The sequence below is a fragment of the Pempheris klunzingeri genome, chromosome 15 (genome assembly GCF_042242105.1).
Source record: "Pempheris klunzingeri isolate RE-2024b chromosome 15, fPemKlu1.hap1, whole genome shotgun sequence".
In the NCBI taxonomy this organism is placed as follows: domain Eukaryota; kingdom Metazoa; phylum Chordata; class Actinopteri; order Acropomatiformes; family Pempheridae; genus Pempheris; species Pempheris klunzingeri.
Genome location: NC_092026.1, coordinates 13,165,973 through 13,191,528, shown reverse-complemented (window position 1 = coordinate 13,191,528; position 25,556 = coordinate 13,165,973). Strand labels below are relative to the sequence as shown.

Genomic DNA, 25,556 nt, shown 5'->3' with positions numbered 1-25,556 from the left:
CAGGAAGTGTTGACGTTTTTGTCAAGAACAAGAGAGCTAAAAAGGAAACCTTTGAGTCAAAATTTTATTTTTTCTGTACAAAATCATATTAGTTACCATTCTCAGTAATTTCATTATCATCTCCCCACTAGTTCAAGTCCCATCTTTAGGACCAATCACGTTAGGTTCTCATGAGAGACGTACAGAAAGAAATACAAAAAAAAAGTTCACATCTTTGTCCAATCCTTAAGCTTACTTATTGAATGACAATAAAAAGATGCTTTCACATCCTCTCAAATTTCCCATCACAACCCGCTGGACAGACTGTGGAAGTACCTGTAAGAACTTGTTAATGAACTTTTATAATCTCAGTATCTATAAAAGCACTAAAGCCCCTCCTGACCACTGTGTGTGCAAGGTGTTTGTTCTAGTTACCTCACTCCAGAAATAGATCCATCATCTCTACAACTGGGAAAATAAGAAAACCATGAGGGGAGCTTGACACACACCATCTGAGACTTTTCGCTCCATAACACGTCGCTGGTCGACTTTGCATAGTTGTATTTACAAATCATGGGATTCTTTTTTTGTTGTTGTTGTCCCTGCAGCAGACAGACCTAAGAACAGCAAAGGCGTGTTTAGTCACAGGTTGGTGGGATTTTACAGAGAGGACAAAGATACACTACAGCTGCATGTCTGATGATACATAAATGATGATGTTGAAGTGAGCAGATGAGTGCAACGTAAGGAGAAAAATGTTATGTCTCTTACAGCAATCACAGTTGTGCACTGAACAAAAGACAAGATGCTAATTTCAGACAGAAATGAATTCAATCTAACTTAAATTTCACAGCTGAAATATCCATTTCAAAACATTTATAAAATGTTAAAATAGGAAAAATGTTTCTGCACGTGTATATTATCAAAATACCTCTGTATAATTTCAAGTCCCCGTTTAAATACACAAAAAAATGAAAAAGCATAATAAATCCACGATTTGCCATTCAAGTGACCGTGTTAAAAAAAATCATACAAATCACTTCTCACGTTCTCATTCATCCACCTGATCACACCTGCTAAAAATACATCTTTTTGCACATACTGTGTGTACGTCTGCTTTGATCTCTCAGTACATTCTTTCATCCATAAAGTACACACTTTTCATTTACTTCATGTCAGCCCTCCCCATCAAATCTTTACAGTCAGAGCACATACTTGACAATTCAACCACAGTTGTTGGTCACTTAGAAAACACACTCATCAACCTACATATTCAAACCAAACTCATGTACACGTAAAAGATTCTAACTCCAATATCAAAGAATCGTGCTCTGAAATAAAATTCAAAAATTAGGGAAAACTGGAGGCGGGAGAGGAAATGTATTATTTAAAAAAAGTTTTTAAAAAAAACAAAAAAAACTGTGCATCTGCAAGTAGCCATTGATTTGAAATTAGGAGAAAATCTCTCTGTTGGATCACAGTGTTGTGGCCAGTCCATATGGATTATTCTGATTAGCAGGGTTCCCAGAGCTTAATGTACCAGCACCAATCTGCACAGTTGGAATCTTCCCCAAACATTTGGTCCCCAGGTGCACGAGGGACAAACCTCTACTGCAGAAAAACGCTTTCTTCTTGCACTTGCAGATATACCGGTGTGGTTGTGGACTAGTTTGTAGAATTAAAAACCTGTTTCTGTGCAGCCTCATCAAGGCTTTTCCTATTACTCTAAGTTCTCTGTTGCCCCAAGCTTTGATCTCCACTGATGTACCTCTGTATGGCGCCAGAGTTCGCCCTTACATACCCCAGACTAAAGGTTGTCCCCAGGCTGGTACTGTGGCTCTGTGGCTGTGAAGTAGTCTTCCAAAAAGGACTGGATGTATTCGAAGGTCGGCCTTTCATCTGGCTCCTTCTTCCAGCAGTGCCTCATCATCTCATGGAGGGACTCGGGGCACCCCTGGGGACAGGGCATGCGGTAACCTCGTTCCACCTGCTCAAGTACCTCTCGATTCACCATACCTGGAAAAAACAGGAAGAAATACGACATAAATGGACTAAACTGTGTGGCCTTTTTTATCCAGAATGATTTACAATTTGCCTCATTCATCCATTCACCCAGACACACTCACTATTTGTAAATGAAGTTATCTAACTTTGTACTGCTTTTAGCTAAGTAACATAACAGAGGTACGACCTTATGGAAATCTTTTGGCCTTTGCTTTAACAAATAAACCACATTACATCAACAGTCAAGGCTAATTTCACTGGGATGCTATAGGGCATGTAAAAAATAATGAGACAACATGAGGAGCAGGGACGGACATTTAGGGGACAGCCAATATGTGAATGGTGGATTTCTTTTAACTTTTTAAATAATAATGTCAATGGGACTATGTTCTCTGTGGGACAGGAAAAGTTATTTGAGAGAACCTCTGACATGTGGATTTTTCCAAAGTTTTGATTAGGAATCATCCCAGTTTGCAGCCTGGAGCAGTAAAAAAATGTTGGCACCATGCAGCTGACAGCACTGTGGGAGAAAAATGCCCACGCAAACCACTGTGTTAAAGACAAAAAAACGTGAATCTAAAAAAAATCTCAAAAACTCAACAACCTAGGTGGAATATGGATCATTATTTCCTGTCTACAGACCCAGTGTCAATTTCAACATTAAGATACATTCAATGTTAGTATTTTATTATAAAAATATAAAACGTAATAGTAGCCAGATCTTTTTCCTTCTTTTTTCACATTTCTAAAGATAACCTTGCACAACATTTTACTACCAGTTCCTCAATCATCAACTGCAGTGATTTCAAACAAAAACCAAACAGCACTGCTTCATTCTTCTGGCCTCGTCCTTCTCTACTAAAGCACCGGGGACTCAGATTCCTTCCCAAGACAGGAAGACAGTGATCCTGAACCCTGTGACACGGCGCAGAAACAACCCCATGGGGAGCTCAACTGCAGCTATAAGAGGTTATGACACAGAGTCAGTGGCATGGTCACAACCGCATCCTCCCCCTCCATGTCTCTGTGGGAGAGTAGGGATCAGGTTATCTCACACTGGGAGAGAGGAAAGGCCCGGAACAACTGCTGAGACAAGGATATGGTGACGGGGAAGCTGGGGTGTTAGCATGATTTATGTCTTGGATCTAAAAACCTCAGCTCTAATAACATGCCATATATCGCACGTCATATATCTGAGTGTATGTTTCTATATATACACGCAGACAAAAATAGAAAAAAAGATGATGTGTTCCTATAAAGATGCTTGGTACGTGGCCTTGGTATACCTGCCTCATACTGCTTCTACGCTACCAAGCAAGGAAACAGAAATAGACTTCCCTAAAAAGTGTGCAACACAGCAGGACAAGAGCCACAAATGTCTGGTGAGTCATACTACAATTTAGAGAGGGGAAAAGAGGGGTTTCAGCTCCTTGAATATGCAGCTCTGAGGTGAATTAATTAGACTGAACGTTTGCACTGAGACCAAGAAGGCCACAGGACCCAGATGGCTCTTTACAAGGGATGGTGGTTAAGTCTGCCATATGGCACGCTCTGTAATCAGTGCCAGTCGAACACTGTCAACACCAGACACACTGCAGTACTGCTCACAAACAGCAGGAGTCAGAAATGAGGTGGCAGATGACAGGGAGACCATGCGTGAGAAAATGAGAGGCTCTTTCCCATGCACTGATAAGTTAACAGACGTCTGCGTTGACTCATGTGCTATAAGCGGCTCGATTCCATCTGAGTCAAATGATCGAGAATCAGAATAGCATGTTGGAATTACCCCGATTCCCATTTACACAAAGGAAATTTTAAAATTCATGTTCATTGGGAGCAACATATTCAAGATGATGGAGAACTTTAAAACAATACATTCAGAGAAGGCAGTCACCCTGATGCTTACCTGGGTATGGTACTCTGCCCTTGGTCACCAGCTCAGTCAGTAGTATGCCAAACGACCAGACGTCTGATTTGATGGTGAAGCGGCCGTACAGAGCAGCTTCAGGGGCCGTCCACTTGATGGGGAACTTAGCACCTGGATAAAAGAAAAGAAGAATCAAATTGGAGGAACAGGCCTTGAAATGATTACTATTACTATCACTACCATTGCTTAAGTGTTTTTTAAAAAAAAGTGACAAGACAGCAAATCTTTATCTTTAATCAGATTTCTGAAAAAAGAGAATATATGGCATTTTTGCCTGAAAAAAAAAAATCTAAATTATTGCTGATTAAATTTTCTGTTGTGATTAACCAGTAAATGCGTAAAACCTTCTGACCTAAATAGACAGAATGTCTGATGAAAACAAATATTTGTCAGCTTGTACTCTTGTACTTCAGTTCAGTAATTTACTAACCCTGGGTTTTTAGTCAAGGTAAATGACAAACTGAAGGTTCAGGGCAGGCATTAAATTTGCTGTGTATTACAACCAGACACTGACACCCGCTTGGGTCTCTGTGCACCAACTGCGTCCAGCTCTTCACACACACCTTGTCTGGCGGTGTACTCGTTGTCCTCGATGAGCCGAGCCAGGCCAAAGTCGGCGATCTTGCACACCAAGTTATCGGCCACCAGGATGTTGGCAGCTCTCAGGTCCCTGTGGATGTAGTTCATCCTCTCAATGAAGGCCATGCCGTCTGCGATCTGGGATGGGATTGGATGGGAGACAGAGACAGACAGACAGACAGACAGACATGGGGGAGGGAAAAAGGCATCAGGATACAGCAAGCACTCAAAGAAATCATTGCAAATAAAACTAATAAAGAGAAGTGATAGTGAGTTATCATTTTAGGGTACATTCACTTCATTGATCTTATATGTGACCCAGATATTAATGCAGACTGAAATCAACAACTGGGGAGATAAAAAAAAAATCATCTGTAGCTGTGACAAAAACAGCGATTAGACAAATCTATCGAACATCCCCTTGGAGACGTCTCAAACACTTTTCCACTCTGCTGAGTGAGGAGAAGAGGGAGCCTGGGACTGTGGAGAGGCGAATTAAGAGCAGATCACAGTAGGTGACTGAACCAGCGAGCTCAAGTGGCCTCTGATGAGAAGCGTTTAAGTGCTACAGGCAGTTAAGTGGTGGAGAGTGAGGGGAGGCACATACGGCAGGGAGGAGAGAGAGTGGGGAGGGGGAGTAGAGGAGGGGAGGGTAGAGATGTCAGGTAGGATATTAAATAATTATGACAGCCAGATGGAGAACAAAGTGAAACCCTTATTCACAAGGACTAAACTGTTGACTCATGCACACCTACATGCGGCTGGGAACCTGCCCACATGGATCTCTCTTTGTTTTATTGCTGAAACATGAAAATCCTTCCCTCACAGTTAAAACAGCAGCTGTGCAGATAAGAGGCAATGGGAGTTTCTGAGTCTGTGCTGGTGTTCGGATGCTGCGTTTTCATCCTACCTGTGCAGCCATGTCCACCAGCTGGGGCAGCTTCAGGTATTTACCATCTCCCTCCTTCAGGAAGTCCAGTAAACTACCTGTCAAAAAGTCGAGCAGAATCGGAATCAGAAAACAATAAAACAAGCGAAACCACTTGGACACAATGTAACTGCAAAGATCATAAGAGGCTCGATCCAAAGTTCAGGTCTGTTTTATGTTGGTCTTCATGGGTCATTCAGGCCACTTTAGTCTTCATCAAAATAAGAGATCCAATCCAGTTTAACAGGCATACTAATCTACATAATTAGCATATTTTTGCTGCATTAATGCATCACTAACTAAAGACTTTTTTACCACAGAGGGTTTAAATGGACAGTTTGAGTGGTTACACTTCAATACACTAAAAAAATTAAATCTGCTGAATTCTCAAAGGCTGCAGAACATTTCACACACGACTCGCGCTTAATCTTGTATTCCTGACTTGACGTTTGAGGTTGTGAGCTCGACTCCTCACTTACCTTTGCCCATGAATTCTGTTACAATGTAGATGGGCTCCTCAGACACCACAGCATAGAGAGGCACCAGTTTGTCATGTCGGAGTTTCTTCATGATCTGAGCCTCCTGCAGGAAGGCCTCTGGAGACATGGTGCCCGGCTTCAGGGTCTTAATAGCCACCTTAGTAGTGCCATTCCATGTGCCTGAATAAAAACACATAATCAAAACAAAATGATCACTCACTCTTGAAATAAACCACGAATCAATGCTGCATTTGTGCAGCTTGAAAAGTATAATAGAGGATATAATTCATCAAAGACGTTTCCAATCTATTAAGTGCCACATACCGTGATACTGAAACACTGTGGGTAGATTAAAGACTTTTTGACCCCTTTTAAGTGATTGAAACTCAAGCTTAAAATGAACCATCATGCCAACTGATCTGCCAGTGATCACTGGCGGCGTTCCCATGTGTAAAGAGCAGCTCAGGAGAGAAAGAACACGACAGCTTGAATAATCAGCCACTTCCTGGTTGAGAGCCACTTACTCACGCCCTGCTTACATACAATGAGCTCTACTGCTTCCGTCATAAGGCTGACCTTCATGAATGAATCATACTAAACAAACTACTCACACACACAAGCTGAAGGACAAAGTAGGGCAATGATAATATCTAAAAATAATATTATAAGGTATGAGCTGAGCACAGAGGAGAGCAATGGAGGTTACCTAGCATGATCTGATACATTGAAAAAATAATCAGATGAGTAGGGAGGAGACTTTCAGTAAGACGCTGCAGCTGAGCAGAAAAACCATCAAGAACAAACAGTGCAGGGAGAAACGGAGAGGGATTCCTGGGATTTCACAGTGGAGGCTTGCAGGTCGAGGCTTGCTACAGGCCAGGCTTAATGAAAGACTGAGTGATGAAAGAAGAGAGCCGTGTTCGCTGAAAGGCCCCTGTCTCACATGCAGGCCCGAGAACTGAAGCGTAGGAGGTGACCAGTGATTACTGAGCTGCAAGTATGTGTGTGTGTGTGTGTGTGTGTGTGTGTGTGCGTGCGTGCGTGTAAACCAACAGCAATCAGTGATCAGCATCTACATCAGTATGTGGGCCACTGCGGCAGCAAGACAAGCTCTTTACTGAGGTCACTCCCACTTAACTTGAAGGGAAAATGAATCATTCTATAAACCAGCTCAGTTTATGTGCATTTACTGTTTATCAGTTGTTTTACATTAAATTTACATTAGTTATAAACAATGCATAGTGGATGCTTTGTTTTGGTTTGTAAGCCCTAATGGCTGTGTGAGTGTATGTCCATGAAGTTGTTTACATTCTTAACTAATTCATGATCAGTGTTAGTGTCAAACATTAATGCTGCAGGGTGTATTCATGTATTAGTGAGTCGCTGATAAAGGAAGGCCATGGACTAATCCACGGATCCTCAAACTAGTCAACCTTCAACAGCTGCCATCCAATACTACTGACTAAAGCACCCATTTCTGACCACATCAGCAACATCCAGCTCTCACATACTACGTTTTGCAGACAGAGTTCACGCAACTATGATCCAGCCTGTATCCTCTGCATGCAGGCTTTCACATTTTCTGTGGAGTAAACAGAAGAACTCAGGCGGAAACCCTAACTCCTTTAAGAGGCTACAGAAACTGCCCCAATCGCTGATTTCTACAGTTGAAATGATGAGTCAATTGGTTGATCAGTTCAATTGAATGAAAATCAATTGGCAGCACTTCTTAACTTTGAGTATTTGCTGCTTTCTTTTGTCTTCTATGAAGTGAGTTTGGGTTTTGGATTAAAACATGCCAGATAAATAGGTTGAAATTACAAAAAATAATATATTGTTTATTTACTATTTTATTCATAAAATACATTTGTGTATGTGACCATCCAGTTAGATTTAATCCTGCTCTGCTGGAGTATTAATGGAAGTCCAACAAAGATGCAGCATGGTTTGCAGTCAGCCATTAATCGTCAGGAGTTAATAGTGCATATACTGCGTTATCCCTTGAGTTAACTGTATTGAATTCTTGTCCAGTTAGCTACAGAGAGCACCAGTAGTCACTATGCCATCAAGCTTTAAGCACCACTTGTTTCCAGAGGCTGTACAAATAATTACATCAATACAAAATTTTCTGGTGTAACCAGGCAAAAAAAAAAAACACAACAGACTGATGGTGGAATTATTTGTCAGGAAAGGGTTCTTTGCTTCCAAGGTTAATTCATAAAGCACTTTATAGTGCAGTTTACATGGCAGAAATGCATGTACCGGTACGTGTTTTTCTGAAACATGTGCAGCACTAATGGTGACTTACCCATCCAGACTTCCCCAAAGCAGCCCTGGCCCAGTTTGACCTCCAGTCGGAGGGACTCCCGCGGGATTTCCCAGGCATCCTTAGCTAGTCCCTGAGTCTGAGGCTTCACCGTGGGGCACACAGTTGTCAGTCTGTAGCACAGACCATCCGAATGTTCTGGTCAGGAACAAACAAGAGGGTGAAAAAAAGGAAATGGAATGAGCTGTTGAAGCTTGTTGGTGCTCTGTTTGTTAAGTCACACCACCAGCCTGTTAAACAAGACCACAATAACCAAATAATGTTAAATACACACACAATTGTAGAAATAAGCAGAGCAATAACACAGTGAGTGGACGGTAAACATGTGATTAGATTCACATTGCCACAACAGCAGCAAACTGAAATATATCCTAAACGAAGAAAACGCACAGAACTGCTGACCCATCGTCATTCATCACAGAATATTTTCATGCACCTTTTCCAGTAATTTTAACATGACTTGTTGAACTTCAATTTTAGCGGGAGAGCAAAAAGATGAGGTTGTTAGGTAAGGATGGCAGGGTGTTACAACCTTTCTCTGCATGAATCTGTTATCATTGACGTTTGTCTGGAGTTTAAAAGCTACATTTAGAGGGATAGAAAACGAGTGCAGAGCTTTGAATGAACCAGTCATCAACATGAATTACATGGAAGTGAGCAGGACAGAGTCAGCGACACAAGAGCAGAAATCCAATGTTAAAGCGCCACATTACAAACATCCGTTTGTTTACGGATCCTGTACCTGCATTCTTGAGAGGTTTTCAATAAACAGTTTCCTGTGTGCGTTTACATCATCCAGGCACTTTATGACCGTCCGCTGGGGATTTATAGGAACAGCTGCCTGCTTTTCAATATTGTACAGATTTCAGCAGGCTTAAGACTCTTTTTTGTGGGACATTTTTATATTCATGGCTCTTTAAGGCTTAAGCCTTACATGGTTTCACTTTTTTTTGGGGACTTTTTCATGATTACTGATCCGCAGCCATGTCAGAGACGGCACAGCTTTAGAATCAACACAGAAAAAAGGCCCTCTGTAAAACATGTTGAATACATATCCCACCAGCAGATCTGCAGCTGAATAATGCATTTCCTACTGCAAACACAGAATTTGTTGGCTAAAATGAAACAACAGCAGGGACTACTTGAAATGCAAAAATGAAAACACTCCAAGCGTGAGTCTGACAAAAAAGAAATAACCAAAGAAGAGCAGCTGTCCAGCTGCAAACAGCAATTTGGTTGAGAGTGAGTGCGTCATGTGGACGGGTTGCATACCTGTGTAATGTTTCACAAGCTTCTGTAGTGTCTCAAACTGAGCACGAGTGGTGATGTAATAACCACCGTTGTCCAGCTTACGGATCTTGTAGTGTTTGACGTTGTCTCCCTTCACATCATCCCAGTCGCGGATAGACAGAGAGTAGGCTCCTTTAAAAGCCACAGAAATCAAGTTAGATTGAGATTCATAGAGACAAAAACTCTCTCAAGTCTGCCAAGAGATACATACAAAAATACATTAAACTTTTCACCAACACTCTTAATAACATGTTTTTTTCCCACAGAAATGAAAATATGGCTGCAATAACATCAAGTCTGCAGCTTGCATGAACACAAATAAGGGAAGATCATTTGCCTTGTATATCAAAATTGCAGAATTATCATTAGTCTTGCTTTTACATCCTCTTACCTTTGGTTGTCTCACTCTCTCGTGCCAAGAAAGTGCCCCGCTGGTTCCCTGGTAGCAATAAAAGACGCTCAGCATCCTTGCGGCCCATTTTCCCAAAGTACCATCTGCCAAACGAGAGACAGTTAGTCACAAAAGGAGCTCTCAATGTGATATACTGCACGACAAGCAGGAGTTTCTTATTCATGTCATGAGAATATGGTGCTGGTGATGTGATATTTAAATTGGAAATTCTGTGGCTTCATGTGAATTTTATAAATCCTCTCCAGGATATCATCAAAATAAACAAATGAACAGGAAAATAAAATAGAACCGATGTTGAACAATTAACATTTTTATGTGGTTTTATATGTTTACCCTAAAAGTCAGACAGAGGCAACAAAATAGCTTAAGTATTGCATTGTACAACGATAATTCTAACTTATTATCAACTTTGCTGCTGGTAATACATCTTTAGCTTGTTTAATTACATAAGTCCCACTGCATTAAACATTGACCCACTGCTATTAACAATCTTAAAATCTAGCATTCCCTTTTTTTAAAGAGTGCACACTCTGTTTCATCTTTACAAGTTGAGTCATGTTGAATTGTCTAAAGTCACAGGAATATTTTTTTCAGAGTAAACTGAGAAGGAACCAAACATATTGAACACTGTTGCTCACTTGTACTCAGTCTTTTAGACTAAAGGCAAAGTTAACTGGCCGGTTTACCCAAGGTGTGTTTTTTTTTTTTCACGAGTAGCTTAAACATCCAGTATTAGGAAATGTGGCTGCCAGCCAATGAGAAACCAGGCCAAAACGATCTCAAAGCAGCATAGTCCCTTAACGTTTGTCACACCGGATGAACAGCAATGGGAATGCCACCGGCTCTCTGTGACAATACAGCGCTCCATTGTTTAGACTTTCTGCTATGTTGGTACATGATGGGTTGGTCACAATGTGCAACCGCCCAGCCGCATCATGTTGCCTTAATCAGAGGACTAAGTGAGCAGGGTGAGAAACACGAAAGGAATGAGAGGGAGAAAATAAAAGTGAAAGACAGAACAAAAACGATGGTGGATGACAGAGATCTGGATGAACAGAGTGTTAGAAAAGGTATTGAGCGCTTACTCTTCAGCCTGTATGGAGTCAGCTGGAGCCACGTAGTTACTGGGGATGTAACCTTTCTGTCCGGTGTTGATGGAACGAGCCTCCCACCAGTCGCCCTCCCTGAGGAGAGAAGTAAATTAGAAATCAGAAACACATAACACAGACACAAAAGCACTGATGGGAAAAAAACACCTACTCTGAAAAGAAGACTGCAGGTAGAAGAGCACATAAAGATAGAAAAAGGACAAGGTCATGTTGTGCGTCATTCAACCACGACAGTTACCTAAGTCGTCATGTGGAGGAGTGGTTTATAAGCCATGTGAAGCAGCGGTGGACAAAGTACTACGATCCTTTAATCAAGTATAAGTACCATTATCACAGAGTAGAAACACTATTACAAGTAAAAGGTCCTGTATTCAAAAAGTAAAAGCACAAAAGTATCAAAAGTATAAATAGTGGTTCTGTAGAAAAATGGTCCTTGATTGACATGTTGTTAAATATCACATTTATAGACTGTTAATACTGATGAATAAGTGCTTCTGCAATCTATTTTTGAGAAGTATTGGATATTCTTTATCAGTTTTATGAGTGAATCACATGTGTTTTAAGACAACATTTTAATCTGAAAGTATCTAGAAACTGTCAACTAAATGTAGCAAATCAAAAATAGAATATTTGCTTTTGAAGTGTAGTAGAAATGGCAATACTCAAGAAAAGGATGAGTGCTTCAAATGTATACTACTAACCCTAACCAATGATAATGAGTAATTGTAAATCAATTTTAAAATAAAGGAAAATTATTACCTTAAAAATATACTCAAAAAATAAAATATGTGCTTTATTTCCTCACTGGGCCTATAGAAAGAAATCTACACCCGAATCATACATGTGGTTCATGTACAGTTCCTGGTATGTTTAACAGCAGATGTGCAAGCCTCAATTCAAAGAAGGAGGAACAGAGCTGGAGGGAAAATCTTTCTACTGGCATTTTTGAAAAACTCTCTGAATCTCTCCTCCTTCCACATCTTCTCTGATATGCCAATGGCATTTTCATCACTGCAAATGCAATGTGTTCATGTAGAGTGGCTGCAGACGTGCATGATGAACGCCGAGAGCAGAACTTGTGGAGCATTTGGAGCTCTGCCTGATATCACAATATCACACCTGGGAAAAAGATGATGCTGCGGCAGGAGGTAGTGATGAATGAGCAGAGAGGAATTTCCCTTATCATTATAATCTTTTATTTCCTTTAATATCTATATGATGAACATCTCTGAAATTAAAACACATACTATCAAAGCAAAGTTATGGATTTGATTTTTTCAGTAACTGAAAACTTACTGATTATTCATTTCATTCTCTTAAAGGAGAAAATAAGCAGTGGTGTAAAAAAGCTAAATGATTCTGCAATAAAAATCCTTATTTAGATACACGTTCTGTATATTTCAGAACTGCAATCACGTTTCATTACATGCACTTGTATTTTTGTATTTTAATAAATGAGGGAGGAGTGGTATGTTTAACACTGTAACCCAAAGTGAAAACCCTGAACTAGAGGAGTGATGCCGACTAAACAGATGGCCCATTAGAGGAAGCCATTAACCCAGACAGATTTCAGCCTTAATATCAGACCTGAATACAATGAGGGATTAAACACATACACACACACACGCCCCCATGTACACACATATCCACACAGCAGGAGTCAGTGTATAAGAGAAAATGCACCCACGTGTTGTTGATGATCTGGAAGCGATCCCCTTTTTTGAATGACAGATCATCTGACGTCCTTGCTTCATAGTCATACAGCGCTACGAAAAATGTTACACCACCTGAGAGCAACAGAGACAGAGAAACGTCACAGGTCTGCATATACAATGGATAGTCAATCCCACACAGCCACAGTAGCTGTCAGATTTATTTCCAATATTTTGTACTTGAGTCAAGGTCTCATTCAGTTTTATTTCAATGGATTTCAATCAAAGTGGTGGTAAAAATCAAGACTGTATCACAGAATACAACTATTTTTTTGTTTAAAATACATTTCCTTTTGAAATATCCCAATTCCTGCAGCTCAGCAACCACAACCAGCTCTTTCAATTTTGATTTATTTAGAGAAAACACGAGGGAAACAGAGTATTCCTTTCACAATTCTCAAAATCACTTCAAATTAGGGAATCAAAATGATGTCCCTTAATCTCTTCTATAAAATGAAAAGACTTGATTTGTCCATGGGTTGAAGTGACAGAGTGCAGAAAGACAACAGGCCTCTGATGTGTTTATCTTGAGGAGGAAATTGAATGGGCAGGATTAGATCTACAGCAGCCCCTCAGGCCAGATTATCCTCCTTGAGAGAGCAAGTCAGGGACTGAGAGATGTGTGCGAGTGTGTGTGTGCTATGGGAAGAAACATCATTCTTTGTTGTGTGCATTTATTGCATAATTTACTCATCCAATTCATAATGTATTAACTGCCGGAGTCATTTCATTATCAACAAATCCTTAAACAAGAAGTCATTCTCAGTGAAACTCTAGCTGAAAATAAAAACTATCCATTGAACTCGGTGGATAGAATTGTTTTCTTTGGCTCTGGAGGCGCCATGCCTGCTGCATTGCTTCCCATATTACAGACCTCTTTTGGGTTTCTCTTTGCCCTTGATGTTTTTGGCCGTCTCATTTCAAATGTCTAATTTGCATAACATCTGCTGCTCATAATGCCCTGTGCATTTCGAATGTTCAGAAGAGTTTATTCTAAAGTTGTACACTGATTTATACGTAATGAAAACAAAATGAAAAGTTTGAAAATGGCAGAGGAAAATGTTTCAGGGGTATTAGGTTGTATTTAGGTTTGCAAATTAGTTGAGTAGCCCTTCGTTCTGGGTCCTATTTAAAGGCAGCGTAGCTTTAACATCAGTTTTTTCTCTGATGGGGCTTTGGGACCAAACTTATATGAATTTATTTGAATACTAAAGAATAAATGTACTCATGTATGCTAAAAGTGTAGTTTACTTTGTTCCTGGTCCCATGTGTGTCCCTCTGTAGCCTTAAATCCTCAAACTGACCTGTGATGACACTGGGGAAGGGACTGCTCACAGCCACTGAGGTGAAGGAGGTGGAGGCCCCGCCAAAGGGCGTCATGACAGACGATGCCCCACCAAAGGGCGTGAGGCTAGCGGCGTGACTGTTGTAGCTGTTGTTGTGTGTCTTCATAGCTGGTGAATGACCCATCAGGGTGGGGTCAGGCCCGTAGTGGCCCAGGTGGGCGTTGATTGGCGTTGCATTAGAGTTGTCAGGTCGGTACTTGAGCGCAGGACCCTTGTCCTCTTTACTCCTGACACAACCCATCGTCAAGCCTGCAGGGGGAAGAAGGAAAAGGAAGATCTGATTAACTGTAGTTTAAATTGGAAAAGTTGGAATCTTGCTGCATTGCGTCTGCTGTTGATGACTTAAATGTGACTTGAACACACGTTCTGGGTCGTGGATTGTGATCAGCTAGATCACCAAAAAACTGCATAAAACCAAACTGTGAATGCACACAAAAACAGAACAGAAAAAGCTTTTCTGAATCAATCCAACAAAGAAATGCATACAAACCATGTCAGACAACAACAATTCACACTGTAAAATCTGCCATATTCAGGTGTCCATGAATTTGAAAAAACGTATTCAATTAATCAATTACACACTATGAATATTGTGAAAGCAACAGACACTCGACACTCTCTTGGTCAATGTACTAAAGAACTGGGTTCAATTTTCTACTGGAGATAGATTTCAAAACAATGTGTAGTTATTAAATCAGCAACTTCAGATGTTGGTACGATCTGAACATAAAATGCAAAAGGTGCTTCTTGTATAACGGTGGCTTGAGTTAGGATCAGAGAGTACTGAGACCTGTAAAGACTAGAGATCCCACATTATGTCTAACAATATGCACATATTTCTTTAAGAGGTCTTGAAAAATGACTTAAACTGAACAACAGGTTACAACAGGACTGCGATTAGAGTTGTGTTGCTAAGTAACCTACAATATCCTGTAACTGAGTTTCTTTTTTTTTCTTTGGATGACAAGGCAAATCCCGCCCTTCGTCTGCCTCCGATTGGCCTGACGCTGGAATTCTTACCCTAACCCATGTGAGTCCTTTTGCCTAAACCTAACCAATCATGGCTCCCCAATGCTTAGCCCTAAACAATGAAGAGTTCCCATGCACATAACCCTAGTTTGATGGGCAGGACCTTCCTCCGCCATCCTAGGAAAAATAATTTTGCATCCTTTAAAGTCACAAAGTAGGTCTTGTCTCTTTGTTTCTGTACTTGCACAAGAACACAAATATCCAATAAAAACTGTTTGCTTTGCTAATTCATACCACAATTTGCACCTAAAGGGCAAAGAAATGGGAGGTAAACTAAACTTACATGAGGTGGTGGATCGATATCCATGGACAACAAGGGCCCTTAATTTCCACATAGAGAGCCGGAGGTGAATGAACGTCACAAGAGTGACCACCACACTATTTAACTGTTCACCATTTAGGGCCAGTTGTGTTTAAAATATTATTTTGCCTGCTGTGTGATGTTGACCACCAACAGATTCAGTCGCACTTCACTAATTCTCCCAAAGATCATATTGCAGGCCCCGGCTTAAAAAGGTTGTCTATGACTCTGAATTGTGAGTTCAACCATTGGAAATGAACAGGTATCCAAAAATCAAAGCAGTGTTATATGTAACAAAAAAGTTTGATCTAAAGCTTTGTCATGGGACTGACCTTGTGTCGCTAATGGAGTTAAATAAGTATGATATTGTCTATACTAGCCTGGAGCTCTTTAGGCATAACTCTGCCACCCAGAAAACGAAAACTGCAAGCCAATGATTTACCTCATAGGACTTCTCAAGTCCCAACAAAAGCCTGTCAAGCCAGCCGAGTTAGAAACTAGATCCTTTTACAGCCTATGGCCATTTCAACTCTCCCCAGTGATCACACTATCACTGACACAGATTTGAGAGGGGTAAAAAGCCCTTCGGTGTTAAGAGGCGGGGCTCTCCCACCCTAAGCTTACTGATATTTGAAACCTTGTGTGCATACGTGTGTTTGCTGAACTTCAAGGACTAAGACCAAATTACTTCACATAAACAGAAAGACAAGAAAAATTATCCTCTGAAGTAATTTTTGGCTCAGTTGGTGGCTGCCTGTAAGTAATATCTAATGCCGATATTATGTTTCATGTTTGGAGAGGATTGGAGAGAGTCGTTGGGATGTCCTCACAAGAAGAGTATCCGGTAACAGGGAAATGCACGTCAGCTTGGGAGTGTAAATGTTCGTTTTATCATGAGTTGACAAAATCATCAAGAGAGCCTGCTCTGTTTATTCATTTTTGGGCCACCTTTGGCCTCTTTGTCAAGTAGGTTTGCGCATTTGTGTCTCTCCAGCCGTACACAATAAAACAAGCTGCCACAGCAAACCCGATGACTCAACTCCAAGACTGATCCACGGTCAATGATTCATATCCTGGCATTTGTAAAATCTTAGAGGATAGTTTCAAATGCTTGTAAGTGGCAGGCCACACATTGGCATGTGCTACGGCGTAATGGAGGTGTATGCTGCTGTCCTTCATAGACGGCAGCCCAACAAAGCCCAGACAAAAATCAAAGGTGATACAGTCAGAGGACAGGACAGCTTTCATTCTCCAGTGGCTATGCCTGGAAAAGCTTTAGCTTACCTCCTAATGCAGGTGAATGCATGTTCTTACTGGGGCAACTCGTACGTTTAAGTGACTGAATGAATGAATGTGTCCACACTTCTGTGAGTTGTAAACTTTCGACACAGTCTCATAAATCTGATGTTCTGGTTATTGGCCTTACTTTTAAGTTTCACCTGCATCATGTAAAGATTTTGGATAATGTTTGTAGTTGCATATTTCGTCCTTTGGTGCTTGATTTTGTCACATGGAGGGGCATGATTTGGGAAACCTTGGATGGCATCTGCATTTTCATTTAATTTTCATTTTAACTGCTTTCAAGGTGATTGCTTCAAACCAACAGCACTATGTGGTTTTAATGTTAACTTTCGATAATGTTCATTATCTTCCAGTGATTTTAGTTTAGTTTTGTGAGCCGATCAATTTGATTGTTCATGCAGATACACATGCTCACATGCTCATCTTTTTAAACAGCAAAATGACACCAGTTCACCAACTGTACATTTCTTACAGCTCGTTAAGCCATTGATAGTGTAATAATTAAAAATGCAAATTTAGTGATTTTCAATTTCCTACCAAGTTACTACTGATTTCTTTAAAACAACAACACAACTTCCATTGTTCTGTTGGGTAGGGTTGGCATTGGCAAGTGGAAAGAGTCAGTTGGACGAATAAGGATGGATGGAGATGAATTATTATGAAAGGGAAATTTAAAGAGCAGGGAAGGACAATTTGAGAGGCACACAAAACAGTCAGTTTAAAAGGCAGATGAGCTTTAGTCTCAGCTAAGCTGTGTCTAAATGCCGAAGAAGAAAAGTGAATGAAGATGAGATTATAATTCAAACAAATGTAAGTAGAATCAAACTGTTATATCAAAATTGTCAGTCCAACTAAAATACACTGGCCAGTTAACTACTACTGGTTCTCACTTAGACCAATTGTGTTCTTTCTGGGAACTAGGCTTCACTCACAGAGTCGTCACTACACACAGGATAACCATGAACAGCTGGTGGCGACAGCATGCGATCTGTGTATGCGTGGCAGCACTGCTTGTCCTGGTGGTTTGTTAATGTTGATTAAAATGCAATGCAACATGACACGCATCTGTATTTCTGTAAAATAGAGAAACATTTTGAATGCTGGAAACAGCAGTGAAGTTGGGCTAAAATGACAATAAGTTAGTCTTCGAAGTTCTCTCCTTATCTTGAGCACACATTATTGTTAATAGGTCTACTGAAGCACTTGGTGTTCATGTGTCAGTGATGCCCAAAATACATGTTTGCATGTTTAAAATGTACAGATTTCCTCACTGGTGTCAGGGAACACATGCATGTAACAAAGTGAGCAAATACTATGAATGAATGTAAAGGAATCGAATAAAACTAATTAAAAAAAAAACCCTTAAATTAATATTAAAAACAAGAACAACAATTAGAAATAAAATAAAATAGGCAATCTGTGTGCTTTTGCCTTTGGATTGTTCACCTGACCACCAGAGACAAAGAATATTCTTCAAGGCAAGAAAACACGCCAGGAAAGACGCAGATGACGGTTTAAATCTACAAAGAAATGTCAAGTTAGTTTGCAAATGTTTTCTACAATTTGGACATGCTAGTTTTTGTCAGGGGATTGTGGGCCAATCCAGATGCAGCTTTAAACAAAAATCTTCTAATACTGTACCAAGTAGTGCTGAAATAAGTTGACTAATTGATTAGTAAATCGCTAGAAAATTAATCTGTAGCAATTTTGAAAATGATTTTTCTGCTTGCTGTATTATGCAATAATTCCAACAAGGATAAACCAAACCATACAGATTGTTTTCTGCAACCTCTGGGGCTCACAACGTCATAATAGAAGCCATTGACATCAGAGCAGAAGCCAACATAAACATGGCCGCCACCTTTGACCCTATCCTGTCGCACATGTCAACCGCTACATGTTTCCAAATGTCCCAAACACTTAGTGCCTGACCCTAAAGCTAATGCTACAGCAAACAAATGGCTGTCCTGAAAGAAAACATAGTGGAAGAGAGTCAGTGTAGTTTAGAGAGGGTGTCAGTGGTTCAAATTCTCTGCTGTGTCCTGGAAGAAAATACTCCAAGCTGCAGATAATCCTGATGAAACCAGACTACTGATGATCATGATGGCTGTAGGTACTCAGCTAGCAACTGTGAGAGCATAACATTTATACTACATTGAATGTGTGTCTTAAAATGAAGCCAGCTGTTAGGATCAACAACAAGAATAATGTGGATCAAAGTTCTTTATATGGATCAGCATCTGGACAACCTCCTATGTCCATGAACAAGAGCATTCAAAAACCTTTTGTAGGTTATCAGGAGTTTCACTTTCTGTTTCTTTTGATTAATGTTCCCCAAGTCTCACGTCAAAGCCATGTAATTATAGGCTGAATAACATTTTAAAACCTCCCCATGCCTTAATGATTGGCGACCTGTGCTGTTTGCACCATTATGCACCCAGAGGATTCGCTACTAAAATGGCCATGAATAGATCACAAGCACGAGTGAGCGCACGGTGTTTGCGGCTTGGTGCATGATCTGGCGTGTCAAACTGGTTCAACGCCCACAAGTTTCATTTTGGATCTCTTCCTCCTCAGGTCATAATACAAGACATGGCCCACAGCAAAGCCCGGAATGAATCTTGGGATATTACATTATAAATATTATTTATTAATAGCTCAAAAGGAAGCCATTAATAAAAATCAGTAAGCTCTTAATGTTTTCAATGATATAATTCACTTTTGTTGCCACAGAAACCAAATAACTTACAACTGGGGAGCACTATGGAGCATAAAGAAGGAGATTGATTAGGAATAGTGACCTGATCCCAAAACAAATGATCTCAATCTTCTGGGTTTTAGATAAAGTTCTTTCAGAAGTAGTCTTTAAAATGTGCAAATCAAAGTTTTCATACATCTAATGTATTACCAGCTTCTGAACCACCCATGGAGAACTGTGCTCTGTGAAGAACAAGAATCCCACCTCTCCCCGTTTAGTACCACAGAGAAAGGCTTTCGATTTATTCTTTTGTCAGTCCCATCTACCTTTTGTTATGGACAAAGAGAAAGTACCTTGTGGTGCTCTCCCACGGTGCACATCGCACTCACAAACCCCTGAACTATACAATCCCATACACATGCTAACACTGAGCAACACAAATGCTAATCAGGGCACAGACACACCGTCTTTACAGTGGTGGAGCCCAAAAGCACAACAATCAATCAAACCAAGTAACAACCCGCTGCCTGTATGGACAGGAAAAGATTTACAACCACAGCTCTAAGTTGTATTGTTGCAATAAACTAAATGAAACCATTATAGTACACACTATTTGCTGTTTTGAGGATACTTTTATCCAAACCATTGTACAGAATGACAGACAACACACATTTTTATCATGGGATTCCTCAGTGGGTATCCTCCACCACCATATTGCATTCAGATTTAACTGTCCTAAAACCAGATGCCCCAGAAAGAACAAAAAACATCAAAATGACAAATAAGAGTGAGACTATTTGTGGCGAAAAGAATGATCAGTGTTCTTTTTTTTCCTTGTGTGACAAATACACCAAAACTAAAGATGGCTTAAATCATCTTCACAGCTAATTAAATAACAGGCAGATTATTGTATCCTCTCTCAGATGGTTTCCTAAATGAGGCTGTTACATACACAATGAGATTAGCCGGAAGAAATGTGCCATTCTTTTGGTGGCTCCAAGGGAACAGAGTAAATACCGCCTCCAGCTCATACCGAGATGTGGGTCATGGATCCCACTTAAATGAACAAATGTAAATTGCTTACTAGCGTAGATCTTAAAGATCTTGAGGATATAAAAAAACAAAACAATTTAGGGTTCTTCACAAGTTTTGCAAATCAAAATTCCATTTGAACTCCCTTCAGATGTTCAAGTGCTGACATTTAGCTCACCACACAAGAGACTGAGACTGTATTTGGAAATTTTAGACAAGCTGCATTGAATGCGAAACAAAAAAGTAAATTCATGCACATGCTCCCACACACATTTGTGCATAACTTTGCTCACATGCATACTGTACAAGAGCACACAAAAGGCAGCGGGATGTGTTCAAACTAATGCTGGAGCCGGACCTCTAACAAGGACATGTGACATGTGAGGCTGTTTTCCAGACTGCCAGTCATGCCGTGTCAGATTAAAGAGACACAGGCTGCTGCTTCCCACAGGGCTGAATACAACAATACTGGGGAGCTGCAGGAGGGGGGAATTCGCTGTAGCTGGCATGCAGGCAACATTTGGGAGAAAAAAAAAAGACAAACCCCAGCCCTACACATACCCAGGCCAAACTGTTAGCCTTAAAGGGGCCAGTATACTCTGTCAGAACTGCATGTCGGCTGGTCGTATATCTTTGGAAAACTCATCCCACAATACCTTTCCAAGATTGGATTCAGGGTGGGGGTTGGGGGGACCATTTGTATGACTTTCTAAAACCAACAATTCGACATTCACACCCACTTCATGGGTTCATGGTCAGCTGGCAACTACTGACAGCCTTAATGTGATCGACTAAGTGCAGCACTATGAATGGAGAGGCTGTAGGAAATTGTGCTATGAAAGCATCATATTTAAAACGACAGCACATCTCTCATCATCTCCCGGTGTGGATGTTCGGAACAATTATAACACATTATGGGTTTTTTTTGGTCAGCGTGAAATACAAACCACTTCTTTTCTAGTATAACATGGCCCTTATAACAAGGCACCTATATACCAAAGTACGTTGGGACCAACTCACATCTGTACTAGAGGCAAGTTTATTTGTGTTATCCGATTACATTATTGTAACCAAATTGCACTTTATCACAATGCTTTTAATGTTTTTATGTAAAGAACTTTAAATGACCTTGTTGGTGAAATGTGCCATACTAACAAACTGGCCTTGCCCTTTACAGGCATGAATTGTATGAAGAATTGACGCCCCTCTTGGGGAAAAACGGCATGAAAAATTGATAAAGTCCTGGCATTCCTAGAGGAACAATCGGTGCAAATCAGAAAGAAATGACTTAATCTAGAGCTCTGTATGGGGCTGTTTTCTTAATCCCGCTGGATTTCTGACCGTTGCCACATGACACATCGGCCATTTGGCAAAATGATTGTGTTTGATCTTTATGAGCCACCGTATCTTGTACTTGTATCCATTGTAACGGCGATGAACATGCTTGGGCTGAGTGTCATTAACATGTAAGAGAACTTGCTTAATGTGCAATCTGTCCATGTGATGTTTATTCTCAATAAACCAGAGGTTATTGTGGTTAGTGACTCACATAAACTTATATCCACAATTTTCATCCCATGAAACGCAGTTTATTTTTTGACCACCCACTCGAGCCTGAAGCTAAGTTTCAACCACCCACTTCACGTTAGATTTTCACAGAGGGATCCCAATGCAGACACCATCCAAGAGAAGCTTTACAGTATCTGATGAGCCAGTCATCATGTACTCCAGAGTCCCTCAGTATCTAATGCACTTTAATGCTGGTCGAACTTTGTTATTTGAGATCATTCTTATTGCACAAATTCCAGAGTATCTGCTGTCAAAAATGGTTGCATAGCTCTGATGACAAATGTGTGTACAAGTGGGATATCTTTGCATACCATGCAGTCTGTGTAATGCATTTGAGATCAAGCATGACACAGCTCTGACCTCATTACCGTTCTGACTAATCAGATAAGATGCAGCTCTGGAGTGTACTGAGACAGGCCCTTCGACCTTTGAGCTACTGCCTTGTGTAACCTTTATAGTCACTTGGAGCAGCGCTGACGCACTCGTCCAGGGTGTAACTCTGGCTGCAACTCAGTAACTGCAGTACAGGAATTGAGGTTTTGGTCAAGTTAGATGCAGCCCATAGAGATGGTATCAAACTGGTCTAAATTTCTGTACACAAATGTCTTCTTTAGCTTTAGCTTTGATTAGATAATTCCTGTTTTAAATCAAACTTTGGGCAGTTTTTGACAGCCAATCATATTTGAGCCAAGTTCTTCTATGGCTGCACAGGACTTTTAGGCCTGAACGGTATAAGGATGTGAAATGAAATGTGATCCACAGTCTACCTAGAGTAATCGATCAATGCATTCAAAGGCTTGTCAGACTTAGTAATACCCTCACACAGGATTTCTACAACTGTGGAAGGTTACCACAGCAGCAGCCATTTTATCTTTCGTCATGGTGATCATGAGGTAAAAGTAGATAAAGCCAGTTCATAATGCAAAAAAATCCACATGTATTTGTTATATTTGCATGTATCCATCCTTGCAAGATGATGCTACGTTGAATTGCCAGGTTCAACTTTCTGATGGATGACCCTCCACAGCTGGAGTGACCATGCAAGGGGGCTCATCCAGCTGTGATGTACCGTGGATGGTACAAAACATATTGTTAACCATTCAAAATGGAAGAAAATAGTAAAAATGAACATCATGATTACTCAGAGCCGAAGGTAGCATCTTCAAATTTCTTGTTTTGTCAAACCAAAATCCAAAGTCCTTCATCAACAATATTATGAACCAGGGAAAGGCACAAAATCCTCTCATTAAGAAACCAAAACTTGTGACTGAGGTGTTTTTGCTTGATGAATTACTAAAAAGATTTATTGATCTACTATAATGTTGTCAGTTTGTTTTCCACTGATCACTTCAGCGCTACAACAAAAGGCCATCAGGTTACTATGGAGGATCAGCATTATAATGTGCCAAGAGTCTTTACATAGTTTAGGCAAAGAGCAGCACATGGGGGCTACAAGCTAAACTTGCTCACGCCATGGAAGATAAACCAGTGCATAAGTCTGAAAGCTTCGTTGACAGACTCGCTCCGTAAACGCTGGCCACAATCACAGCGAGATGAGAAGGTACCCGGGGCTGAGAACCATTACTGAAGCATAACTCAGTAATTTCCCTGGCACACTCTCTGAGGCGCAGCTCGGTCTTATCTTCAGGGCAACCTGCCATCTCTGCCAATCACAGTGAGTGGATGGAGCTGGCCGGGGGGAGATAGAGAGAGAGAGAGAGGGGAACTTCCTTCCGAATCCATTCATGCCACTGAGGCCACCTGCTGTGGCTGTCAAAGGCTGGAGTGAGGCTGGGAGAGAGAACGAGCCGTCTTCAATCCATAAAACTGAAGAGCTCTTCTTGTCCTCTGTGCCCACATCGCTGACTGATGATATCTGGCGATTCTCTTTTTGTGGTCAGATATCCTAATATTTTTTCAGTCTGCCCACATGTGAGTGTGCTGCATTATGACTTTAACCTTGCTGCTGCCGCAGAGTCTCAGTCGTGCCATGAGGACATTCAGTGAGTATGCGAGGATCTCCAGTTAAACTCAAGTCCCTGAACCCCGGCCAGCACCACCTGTTAGAGCTCCTCACCCCTCTACCGACAGCCTTCGCCATTCCAGCTGTGTGTGTGTGTGTGTGTGTCTATGTGTGTATGTGTGTGAGGGAGGGAGACACGACTGTCCAGCCAACTGGGGCTGTACTAACAGAGGGATTACCGTGGAGGAGGATTACTGTGGCACCGGAGTATATAAGCACACCAGACACATGCACAATCAGGGACAGACACAGACGCACCCAACAAAACACTACAGCAGCACCCGTGTATTTCATATAGTCTTACACACATGAGTTTTGTGGGGTGTGCAAATCTGGGAAGTGCAGTTGCACCACCACAATAAAAGCATGCAAGGACAACACAGACATGGAAACTATCACATAAGGCTTAAATTACAGAGATTTTGTCATTCTGGAAGATTTGTTGCAGGACAATAGGTCTTGCAATAAAGGCCTATATAACAGCTGAGGCCTACAGCAGCTGATTGCGTGTGTGTGTGTGTGTGTGTGTGTGTGTGTGTGTGTGTGTGTGTGTGTGTGTGTGTGTGTAGAGGGATAGAGACTGGGTGAGGCAGAGAGAGAGAAAGGTGTAGGTAGATAGGTGGTGAAACTAATGTGAAAGGAACTCACACACAAATTTAACTTGTTATGAAGATTATAGAAAAGTGATTCCATATTTTTTTTTAAAGATCAGAGCAAATGCAGCCATCTGGTCTTGTTTTGAGAATCTTTCCTCATTGTTTTCTTGTCCCATCGACTGATACAAGCAAATAAAGCCTAAATCTCGGATTTTTGTTCAGCGTTATCAATAAAAACAGACTTTTACTACAATGTAAAACACCGAGGAAACTCTCTTGGTCTTTTTATCCCCCCAACTTTCTCCAAGTGTCACAGCACCACCAGGCCCTGCTCACTCCCTTCCAAGACAAAATGTGACTTTTTAAGGAGGGAAAATCTCACCTTAAAAGCGACCTTTGCAGTGTTGTACTTCGGCTACATGCGCCCTGTGGTCTTTTTTTTAAAAAAAAATTATAATTATTATTTCCCCACGTTTTTAATTCACGTCGAGAATCCAAAGAAGTGGACACAACGACACAGGCAGCCTCTAACGTGGAGTCTCAGTCCTCCGTCTGTCCCATACCGATTAACTACTTCTCCAGCCCAAAGTCCTCCGCTGGGATCCTTTATATTCCCTCAAAACCAGGAGACACCGCCAGCTGACAAAGGCTGCTTAGTGTGGCGCGGTAGGAGCTGAGCAAAACAGTGAAAATATCCAGAAATCACCGCCTGCTGATGGGTCAGAGTTGCCCTGAAAGACACACAACAATAGCCAGACGAGCACCGAGCAGCCGACGAGGCCAAAGAAGGAATACTGCTGCGTTCACGTACTCACTTTAGACTCGTACATCCCCGTTTCCCCAGCTTCAATTGATCTTAAAACACTAATTAACAAAGTGGCTCCACGTTTTTTTTTTTTGCTTTGTGACCCCTTA

The 25,556-nt window shown here is 41.0% G+C and overlaps 1 protein-coding gene across 1 annotated transcript; it reads right to left on the bottom strand.

The window, feature by feature from the left end:
* Positions 1–50: 50 nt before the first annotated feature.
* yes1 (YES proto-oncogene 1, Src family tyrosine kinase) lies at positions 51–25,083 on the bottom strand. The gene is made up of 12 exons (XM_070844393.1): positions 25,024–25,083; positions 14,050–14,340; positions 12,721–12,820; positions 11,010–11,108; positions 9,904–10,007; positions 9,495–9,644; positions 8,205–8,360; positions 5,897–6,076; positions 5,400–5,476; positions 4,474–4,627; positions 3,890–4,021; positions 51–1,995 (listed from the first exon to the last, which is right to left on the bottom strand). The coding sequence occupies exons 2-12, from the start codon at positions 14,330–14,332 to the stop codon at positions 1,787–1,789; spliced, it is 1,644 nt and encodes a 547-aa protein (XP_070700494.1). The 5' UTR covers positions 14,333–14,340; positions 25,024–25,083; the 3' UTR covers positions 51–1,786.
* Between the last annotated feature and the right edge of the window lie 473 nt (positions 25,084–25,556).

Bases quoted from the DNA above. Each gene is read 5' to 3' on its own strand.
- yes1 (XM_070844393.1), bottom strand. From the start codon at position 14,332: ATGGGTTGTGTCAGGAGTAAAGAGGACAAGGGTCCTGCGCTCAAGTAC. The intron at 11,109-12,720 runs GTGGGTGCATTT...TTCTCTCCTCAG, and splicing joins TTCCAGATCATCAACAACAC to GGAGGGCGACTGGTGGGAGG. The intron at 9,645-9,903 runs GTAAGAGGATGT...TGGCTTTTAAAG, and splicing joins AGAGAGTGAGACAACCAAAG to GAGCCTACTCTCTGTCTATC.